This window comes from Nanorana parkeri, unplaced genomic scaffold (genome assembly GCF_000935625.1).
Source record: "Nanorana parkeri isolate BGI_ZX_2015 unplaced genomic scaffold, ASM93562v1 scaffold464, whole genome shotgun sequence".
Classification (NCBI taxonomy): domain Eukaryota; kingdom Metazoa; phylum Chordata; class Amphibia; order Anura; family Dicroglossidae; genus Nanorana; species Nanorana parkeri.
Window position 1 is genome coordinate 124,052 of NW_017306732.1, and position 11,411 is coordinate 135,462.

Genomic DNA, 11,411 nt, shown 5'->3' on the forward strand with positions numbered 1-11,411 from the left:
GAAATACATTGTAGCACCTGCAGCTACTACAGTGTATTACAGCGTCTTCCGGATCCTGATACAGCTGCTATGCTGAACAACTTCTATATGCTATTGAAACACAGAGAGTCGCTCTCTGAGTACAGCAGCCATTCAGAGTGTGCCTACTAGTATTTTTCTAATTGGGAAATTAAATATATGAATAATATATATTAAAGCTGGGGAGTTCTACTTTAAGTTTAAAATGCTGTGTGCAGACAGAACGCTAGAGATCTGGAGCAATGCTCAACACAGAGTGCAGTGGTTTAGTTCTTCAGCTGTCAATCATGTCCCCAGCACAGTGTTCCAATCCACAGTGTTGCTTAATTAGCACAAGCAATGTTGATTGTAGCACAGCGCAGGGGCATGTTGGGTGACATCACTCTGTGTTGAACAGTGTTCTGGCTCCCATAGACTAACATAAGGCTTCTGATTGGATCCGCACGAAAAACTGACAGGGGAACCTGATTGGAATGCCCGTATGAAAGGGGCCATAATTACCTTAATTTTTCCATAATTGACCTTGATTATTTATGAACTAATTGTAATTCTTTTAGAATTGATTGCATCAGTACCAAAAACATTGTGAAAGTAGCACTAATATGAACTAATGGAATCTGTTACGCGTTTCAGAACGCTTAACAAAACTGTCTCAGGGCTTTTAGGAATTAGGTGCAGGACTTTTTAAAGGGACCATACCACCAGAAAAGTGTTGAAAACGCATATTCTAATCTCTCCCACAGTTTGGTAGATCTAAGGGCTTGTTCATACCATCCGGTGTGTTCAGGGCATGGTTCCGTGCGCAGCACACTGGAACGCAGGGCATTGTAGTACCAGGTGTTCCGGGGCGGGTGATAACACTGGTGGGAGGTGTGTATGAGGTGACATTGACATGAATGGCACAGCCACACCCCTCCCGCCACAGAATGCGGGTGCCTTTATTTATGCGATCTAGTAAGTTTATGGCACGGAACCGCGCCCTGAACGTACTAGATGGTGTGGACAAGCCCTTAAGTGACACTAAACTTAGTTTAAGGGCTTATGTTGTAAAGTAGCCACCGCTCCAAGCTCGCTCCCATGATGGACTACAATCACAATACAAATCAGTGAACCAAATGTGAGATTATAGTCCATCACAGGAGCCAGCTTGGAGCAGTGACTACTTTACAACACACACACCGTCCAGAAGGAAGGACGCTGTCGGCTGAATTCAGAGATGATTTGAGGATGTACAGCGGAGTGATACACAAATAAGGTGCAGTATTGTGAATAGTTAAGGTACTTGACTGCATTTTTAAGATTTAACTCTTAAGTTTAATATCACTTATAGATTTGAAATATTTATTTTCTTCTTAGCTTGCACACGACTCATATCACCATAACAAGATGCCATCATTTCTGTGTACTGATGGTTGTTACATTAATAAACTGGATCCCTCATTCCCAACTCCTTTTATGTCAGGCCATCATTATTCTAATGAAAAGGTGTCAGTATAATCAGATAAAATAGTGACAGCTCCTGGACAAGATCACATCCCTCTGTACCCCATGACAGGCTGCCCAGAAATGGCAGCAGTTCTGTCCTCCAGCACTGGCAATAGTCTTGACCGAAGGCAGATGTGCTTGTGTAATGAGGAGCAATGCCAGGACAGAGGCTATAAACTGAGATGAAACATTTGTTTGCTGGAAGTGTTTTGACAGGGAGCTACTGAACAAGGCTCAGTGTATATAAAGCTTCTGGGAGCTGCACTGCCAGTTCCTGCTCTCTCAGTCATCGAACTGTTCCTTTGTCTAGTGCACACAGGCCGGACATCAGGGGCTCTCTAAGTGGGATGTTAGGGGAGGTAGAAAGCCTTGAGTAATCACTACAAAGGAAGCCACCCTCCTTCTGTTTCTGCACTCAGGATGGATTAGCTGTGGCAGGACCCTGCAATTGTAAAGCCGGCCACTAGAGGGCGCCAGACACTGCGCTGTTGCAGCGGTAGGCTTGGTTGCAGTTGCTAGCTGCGATCGTTTGATTGTTGGGATCATTTCCTGTTGCCCATCCTCACCAAAAAGCAAATGATTTCTCATCCGTCAGCGATCTCCTGAATGTCACACAATGGTAAGCGCTTCTGTTACTATGCGATGCCTATGATTGATCTATGCAATGTCTATGATCAGTATTTGTGGCTGGCACACCCCAAGCTGCTCGAATGAATGTCACTTTCTGATGCTCTGTACATTGTGAATTGCTCGATCATCGTATGATCATTGTGAATTGCTCGATCATCGTATAGATCTGTGTGTATGTTCTTCTCCCCCCAGAGCTCGGGCACCGGGTCTTATCGCTGCTCCATGTCTTCCTCGGCTGACTTTTCTGATGATGAAGACTTCAGCCAGAAGTCAGGATCTGCTTCTCCAGCCCCGGGTGACACTCTGCCATGGAACCTACCGAGACATGAGAGGTGTAAGAGGAAGAGCTCGGGGGCTGCAGTGCTGGACCCAGCAGAGAGGGCTGTGCTCAGGATAGCTGGTAAGAGGAACTCTCACCCTGACAGGCTGGGACTAGGGACAGCTCACATCCAAATCACAACTTTGCAGATCTACAAAGCAAACACTCATTTAAATAGCAAATCTGCTTCAAATAATAATCGTTTATTTGCACTTCACCTATTTCTTGCTGCATCCCTGCTTGGGGGATCATAGGATGCTTGGTAGCATGTTGCTGTTGGTAGCTGATGGGTTAATAATATGTGTAGTGTGGAATAACATACATGTTTAGGATGTCATTGTATAGGAGGGTGTTTTTGCAATTTAAAAAAAAGGCATTGTCATTAGGGGCCTGGCAGCTGGGTGGTTGAGCAGCAGGGCAGACTGAGATGTATTGTGGTGACTAAGCTTTTTCAGTCCTATTCTTCTCCATGGCCAGTGTGTTTGTGTGCACAGGAAGCTTTCCAATCAGTTCCTAGTGACCTGCAGGGACATCTTTCATTCTAATATGTTTAGCTCAGGAGACTAAAATACTCCTTCTATAGATGACCCTCATATTACATTGGTGCGTCTACATCGCTGGTGCCCAACATAGTGCTTCTCTTTCATCCTAATATGTTTAGTCCAGGTGACTTAAATACTTCTTCTATGGATGACCCTTATATTACATTTGGTGCCTCTGCATCCCTGGTGCCCAGCGTAGTGCTTCTATATCCTTGATGTATATTTCATCCTAATATGTTTAGTCCAGGAGACTTAAATATTTCTTCTATAGATGACCTTTATATTACCTTGGTGCTTCTGCATCCCTGGTGCCCAGCGTAGTGCTTCTATACCCTCGATGCATCAGGAGACTAAATAACTCTTGATAGATGACCCTTGTATTACATTGACACTTTTACATCCCTGGTGCCCAACGTAGTGTTTCTACATCCTTGATGTACCTTTCATCCTAAAATGTTTAGCTCAGGAGACTATATTACTTCTTCTATATATCACCTGTATTTTACATTGCTGCTTCTACATCCCTGGTGCCCAACGTAGTGCTTCTTCATCCTTGGTGCATCAGAAGTCTAAATAGCTACCCTTATTTTACTTTGGTGCTTCTACATCCCTGGTGCCCAGCATAATGCATCTACATCCTTGATGCATCAGGAGACTAAATAACTCATTTAATAGATGACCCTTAATAGATGACCCTTATATTACATTGGTGCTTCCACATTCCTGGTGCCCAACATAGTGCTTGTACATTCTTGAGGTATCTTTCGTCCTAATATGTTTAGCTCAGGAGACTATAATACTTCTTCTGTAGATGACCCTCATATTACATTGGTGCTTCTACATCTCTGGTGCCCAACATAGTGCTTCTATATCCTTGATAAATCAGAAGACTAAATAACTAATTTGATAGATGATACACATGGTGATATTTGATAGTGCATACACCTAGTTGGGAAATGTGGTTAGCATGGTTTATTTGTCACTCCCATTAGTCCAATGTGCATAATTAAAATGTATTAAACAATTCCAGTATCTATAACGGTGCCACTCTCAATTAAGATGATTAAGAAGTATATTTACATCATAACTAAATCTATATTGCCTTAAGATCTTGTAACACGAGTCTGAAAAGAAAACTTTTTTAGTTGCCAAATGTCCCCATCATATCCTTCCTGAAATATTTTGAATTGTAATAGATAAACCACTGCTGGGATGTGATTGGTTGTTGCTAGCAACTTGCTTCCCCTTCAAATCATTTCTATACATGATGCCTTTTGTATTTCACAGACATTTGTGAAAGGACCCTGCTGGCATCATCCTCTGAGATGAAGTGCATGGTCACATGTCCTGGTCACATGTGCCAGAGTTCTAGGAAGTAAAAGGTAGCTATAACAATCTGCCCTTAGTAAAAATGGCCACTGTAAGAAGAATGGGGAAGAACAGTAAAATAAAGTATGCAAAGAATACAAAGCAGGCACTTATCTAGAAGTAGGTGTTTATAGATTGTCATTATTAAACATTTCTAAAGGTGTGTTTGATGTAATTTCAGAGATAAAGGCGAAGTTCCTCTTTAAGCTAGGTATACACTATTGCATTGTTTTCGTTTAGCTTTGGGCTGAGCAAAACAAATCTAACAGATTCCCGTATCCACACTAAACAGCCTCGCTGGGGGAATTAACCTGCTGTGGATATTGTACTTTGACAGTTGGCCCTGCCAGATGTAAAAATACTTGAACTGGTCTTCATCTGATTGGATGCAGGCACTGTTGAGCTGATCATTTTTCTGCCTGGATCCTTTGTTTGCCTGTGAAGAAAATAAGACAGGGCCACCAACTGTCAGTTTTGTCCAAATCATCAAGAATTAGCTGAAATTTGCTCCGTGTATACCTAGCTTTAGTCATTTACACTTCACAGAACACTGCTGATGTACAAAGCAATGTTACCTATAGCAACCTTTTTCTGGAAGTTACATCATACGGAATGTTTCTGATTGGTTGTTGTAGGTTCTAGTACTTTGAATGAATCTTTCTGAACAAATCTGAAAGAATGAATTCTTTTATGATCAAGGTAACATGAAAACAGATCTGAATTACGTTCATATTTTCTGGCTGGTTTTTGTTGGGGAAAACTATTATGCAGAGTTATTTAATGTTTTCACCCCGGGTTTATATTTGAAATATACAATAGGATGCACAATATAAACAACACTCCAGATTCCATCTCTGTTTACAGACTATGTAATTATACTGTGTATGTCTTGAAGACATTTCCATTGCATATCTTCCTTATGTTGGCCGAGAAACATGACATTTCTGCTTCGAATCAGGTGAACTGATTTGTTCAGTAAGATGCTCAGCCTTGACATTGTATTTGCTGTACTCTCTTGCAGTGCGGTGGTTACTTAAAATAATTTCTGCTTGCTCTACCGGAGGTTGTTTTATTGCAGAGGAGTTTTGCAGCTTCTTGTTGCCTTGCGAAGGTGTGGGAGGAATAATTACAGCTATGCACAAGGACCTGACATGTGGGTCATGTTAGAATCTTATCCTTCCCTAAGAACTGCACTGTTAACCCCTTATCTACCCATCACACCTTGGTTCACAAAAGAGCGATTATGTCTTTTGCAGGACCGGTAAACCTTTTTTTTTTTCCTTACAGCTAGGTCATCCTGTAAAATGTGTCACTGCAAATGACGTAGATGATACACAGCAGATCATTTACATTCTGATGGGAATAGTATGCATTCAATCATTCGATTGAGTCCTTGAAAGAGATTGGATGACTCATATTTCTCTGTTTATAGCTGAACAGAATGAACTGTTAAAGCATACTGTAGTCAGTTAAGGTTTTTCCTATGCATGTATATGACCTAGGGCATGCAGTGTTGTTTTTCTAATTAAGTTTGCTGTATTGTGTAATCACCAGCTGATGTATAAGTACGCTGCACCCTTTATTTTGTCATACAATCAATGACTATGCAAGCAGTAATGTATCTTGCTGTATTGATTGGGTCACATGACTGGTAATGGTAAGGCTGTCTCTTGGGAGCTTGAGCAGAATGCCAATCCAGCAACTGCAAGGGTCAGTTTATGATTTGTATGTCTAATGCCCTTATTGTATCTGTTTATAGAGGAACAATTGTCTGCCATGTAGACTGTAAATAATGTTTCCTTTTGAAATAAAGGCTGATAATGCAATTAAACTTCCTGAATATGGGTTATATCGAGACCAGACCACTGTCTAACTGAAGTGATTGATGTGTTTTAATTTACAGGACTACTTGCTATTGGGCAATATCCTCTAATGGTTCCCCTAAGGATAGGCTATCTTCTACCCCACCAATTACTAATTCATTCCTCATGTTAATGTGATCACAGGCTCTGTATGTAACATCTGAGCACCATGTGGCCTGACAGTGAAAGTGTCAGCTTGTCCTGCTATTGCTTATGTTTTAGATTTCTGTTACAGCACAGGTTTTATTGTAACCGCAGTAAGCGGCAGATACTACAGTGGTTACGTTTAGAAGCTGTTTATGCATATACATAATGTGTACACATGTGAACATGGCTAGGATATACACACGGATCCTTAAATAAACAGCACATAACAGGCTACCAACGAGTAAAAGAAAAAAACAAAAAACAAACATCCTGTAAGACAAGAAAAGTTTTCCTTGATGGACTTCAAGCGTTATACAAACAATATAAAATATGTATCTAGTAAAAAAATATTATCTTACTTTAAAAGCATGGAAGTGCTTGCAATCTGTTTTATTATTGGATAGCCTGTGGAGGGTTTTGATTCTTCACTAGTCTTTTACTGCTGGCCACAGCTCAGTGGGAATATCTTTTCCTCCCCCACACCATGAGGCTGTGGCGTTCAGTACTGGGAGCTGTACTTCCTGGTTGCTTCTCTCTGGGGTACATTCTTCATCTATTTATATGAAGAAAAAAAATCAACAAGGTGTGACACTATGAGGGCTCATGCACACGGCCATATGAAAATAAGGCAGCTTTATGCAAGATCTAGCTGGTAGCAAGATCCTGTGTATATTGTATGCATGGAATGTTTGTGCAACATTAACCGGCATACAACATATAGTGCAAAGGTGCACTATTGGTTGTTTGGAGGGCAGGCAGCTCAAGTCACCTGATCCTAGCATCAAAGGAGGCTAGGTGGCTTGAGCTGTCTGCACCCTAGCAACAATGGATGCTAGGGAGCTCCTGCCATCTAATGTCCTTTGTTGCTAGGATGAAGGATGCTCCAATAGAGTGGCCTATTATGGCTGTGTGTACAGGTGAAACTCGAATAATTAGAATATCGTGCAAAGTTCATTTATTTCACTAATGCAACTTAAAAGGTGAAATTTTAAGTTGAGATAGACTCATTACATGCAAAGCAAGATAATTCAAGCCGTGATTTGTCATAATTGTGATGATTATGGCTTGCAGCTCATGAAAACCCCAAATCCACAACCTCAGAAAGTAGATTATTACATGCAATCAATAAAACAAGGATTGTACATAGAACAATATCTGACCTCTGAAAAGTACAAGCATGCATATGTACTCAGTACTTGGTTTGGGCCCCTTTTGCAGCACTTACTGCAATTACTTTTGCACGATATTCTAATTATTCGAGTTTCACCTGTATAAGCCATAATAGTTGTGTCACTAGTAGCTGTACTAATGTAAACATACAATGTAAAATAGGGCTGGACTAATCCTAAAGGCTGCTTTGGTGGTGGCCCATCTAAAGCTAAAAGAAAAAAAAAACATTTCTAGATCATTCTGTCTTCAGGTTTGCTGTAGCTAAATGTGGTAAACCACTTTTATTACACTGGAGTGTTTGCAGTACTATTACATTGTATGAAATAACCACCATAGAGTTGTGGAACAGTTTAAGACGCCCTTGATTGGATAACAAAAATCTTGGCTGCCAGTCAGAAGCTATTATGATTGCCTCATGACTCTCTAAGCCAGGGGTAGCAAACCTCCGGCCCTCCAGCTGTGGTGAAACTACAAATCCCATGATGCATCTCTCTTTGAGAGTCATGTCTGTGGCTGTGACAATCTTGCAATCCTCATGGGATTTGTAGTTCCACTACAGCTGGAGGGCCGGAGGTTTGCTACCCCTGCTCTAGGTTGATCGCATATAAGACTCATCTGCTTTTTGGAATGGAGAGCCACAAGGAGATTCGGTATTGGTAATACAATTAAACTGAAACAGGCAATTTGGTTATATGATTTGACACATTGAGAGGTTGTTTGTTTTTTTTAGTGTGTTTGATTAAAGTTTAAGCAATACCAAGTATAACAATATCGAATATTTGCTTACATTTGTTTGAAAACAGACAAACATTATTTTGGCACACGGCAAAACAAATACTGTGCAAAGCTGGGTTAACACATATGCCAAAACCAAGTGGCAATAATCATTGCATCTACAGTATGTGAATGCTTCCAAGTCCTAACTGCAGTACAATGTTCAGTGGCCAATGCACACAACTACTAAACCAATACTATAGACAGTACATTCCAGGAGTCTGGTGCCATAGAACCTAAAATGTAACCTGACATCTACTTTTGTGTTCTTGTTGTTGTCAGTAGGCGTCTGCTTTCCTTGGTCCTCTAAATTCTGGCACCTAGATTAGGGTAACAGATTTGAGATTTTTTGCATGAATTTGTCCACCTATATTGCGCTGGCTTGACTTTGCACCATGTTGTTTTATTACATATTTTGTATGTGGTATTTTGTAGTCAGGTTTTATTGATTTCTACCGATGTCACAGGCCTAATGCGCACTTGGGATTTATATGTAGACAGTGGCAGGCATAGAATGCAGAGGGCAACATTTTGTCCATTGCCTATCATCATTACCTTATATCTGTGCTCACCCAGTTTTCATGCTTCCTTCACAAGCTTGGCAGAGCTATATTGTGTCTCTAAGTTGTTGCTAGGGACAGCTCTTCTTGCTCGCAGTGCTTGCCATGTACTACTACTTACTGATCCGTTTGCACCAGTTAGGTGTAGTATGACAACACTTGGAGGCTGATGTATAAACACTGTTCGCACTCCATTACTGCTACTAGATAAGGAGCAGGAGAATAGGAATGCCTATGCTTCCCGGCTCCATCTAGCAGCAGTAATGGCATGAAAATGGCACTCACCCAGCTGGTTAAACCCTTTATACATCAGACCCTTAGGCCTGTTCACACCAAGCGCAGAGCAGGTGCAGAGCAGAGCAGTTACAGACTGGAGCAAAGCTGCGTCCAATGTATTCCAATAGTATTTTTAAATCCAGTTCACACCGCAGCGTTCAGTTCCAGAGCAGGTAAAAAAACTGCAGCAGGCCCTATTTTACCTGCTCTGGAACGCATGCCAACGCATCAAAAACGCATGGAACGCACTGAAAGCCCATTTTAAACAAACAAAAAAAAAACAAATAAGATTGTTTAACCAAAAACGGCCCGGAACGCAGCAAAAACACGGCACAACCCACTGCACTGCGTGTGCAGAAACCTGAGCGGGTCTGCTCTGCATTTGGTGTGAACAAGGCCTGTGTGTATTTTCCACTTATAGCTACAATGGGATAACAACGCATTTATATTTGTTACATGTTCCCATTCAATAAGCATGAATTGCAGTTTACCTTTTTAGATGCTTTTTTTAAAACTCCAGGCCTGACAAATCCTGCATAGTTCTCTCTGTTTAAGGTGGCTGGGTGAGTTTTGTTTGGCATAATTAATGTGCTGTGCTGGCAGATTCCATTATCACTTATAAACTAGATGAGCAAGACTGTCTGTCCTAACTAGACTGTCTGTCCTAACAAAGAGTTAAAGATCTCAAGGCATTGTATGTTAATATACTTTAAAAAACAATGTCCCTCAGTCAGCCCCATTATCTGCTCACTAGCATGTATTTTATTTAGTTTTCTAATGCTGTGTGAATGAGAACACATTACACACATTTTATTGTTTTTTTTAATATCACATACAGATAGTTAAAGGTTTGCGATTTAACACAATTAGAGTAATAGACTACCTAGATTAATAACAAAAATCAGCAGCCGTTTAAAAATCCTTGGAGTGTTTTACATCAGCATATTATTCTGCAGAAATCGTTCTGTAGCTTCAGACTCCAAGGCAACAGAAATCACTTCCTGATGAGGTGTCTAAACGTATCGAATTGGATGACTGCCATGCAGAAGACCACCTCTAGGGGGCAGCATGGAGCTGACAAAGACCTACAGAATGTACAGCACATTCTTCTCACTTATTGCTTCATACCTTTGAATAGGTAATGTTACATTAGGAGAACATATCCTTAAAGGCTAAGTTTACTTTTAATGCCACGTTTCATGTTACACCCATATTCAGGGTTTTAACATAAAACATGGTCACATCTCCATCCCCCTCGTCCCCTCCCCACTTACCCGATTCACTGGGTTCTTCTACACCTAAGGGTGCTGTGTGTTTTTTTAATTCAGTGCGGCTATGCATGAATCTATCCGCGCATCTGCGTCATCCATTCACAGTTTCTTTGACAGGATTTGTGAATGTACAGACTATAAGCCCTGTCTGCCACTGCAGCAGATAGACTTATAATTCTCAATGGGGTACAAATGCGCTGACATCATGACACTTGTAGTCCATTAATACTTCCCATCCCTGTAACTGAATGTCCGTACAGGGACATGGATGGGAGGAAGAGTCTGCAAGAGCCAGAGCATTGCACCCTTGATCCACTGGTCTCTCTCTGCTATGTGCACCTGTTGATATCGGTGGTGCAGAACATATGTGTATTGCGGTATATAATTGCTGGCTGCATAACGGCTAAACGCATTCCACCAAAATGAAGAGCCAACCCTAACATTGCTCTCTCTGATATTGGCAGACTGTTCACAGAGAAATTGTCAATGACTCACAGAGTGATGGTGCTTTTGAGGAAATACACATGCAAGTAGATAAAGCTTGACACTCCCTAATTATTTCCCTTTACTTCAGTGAGCATCATTCTTTCAGAAAGCAGCTCATACAGTTACCACTTCTTAATTTTGACAGGAATAGAAGAACAAAAGCTTTGTTAGTGTAAAACCACAGAGCTTCGATTTAAGGGAATGCACTGCAACTAAAATATTGTAATATTTGCATTGCTTTGAGTAGAAAGTGGAAATATTCATTAAGCTTTCAGCCTTCTGTATCCTAAAATGGCCAATAACATATAATAGGATTATCAAATGTGGCTTTTGTTATCAAATGGAACAATAATGCAGACATCTTATGCTTCGTACACATATGGGAACTTTGCATGCACATTTAGGTTTGATTTTAGTATTTTTCTGAATAGGGTTACCTGCTTGTTAAGTCTAGGGGTAGAGGAATAAGCTGTAATACTTATCAGATTCCTTGCTGTCAGGCT

General features: G+C 40.9%; 1 protein-coding gene across 1 annotated transcript in view; it reads left to right on the plus strand.

Annotated features, from left to right (window-relative positions):
* The window catches only part of DST (dystonin), a 404,726-nt gene that overhangs the window by 41,087 nt on the left and 352,228 nt on the right, over positions 1–11,411 (plus strand). Inside the window, exon 4 of the mRNA XM_018560544.1 lies at positions 2,326–2,533. Within this exon, the coding sequence (XP_018416046.1) occupies positions 2,326–2,533 (208 nt within the window). The remainder of the gene's footprint in view (positions 1–2,325; positions 2,534–11,411) is intronic.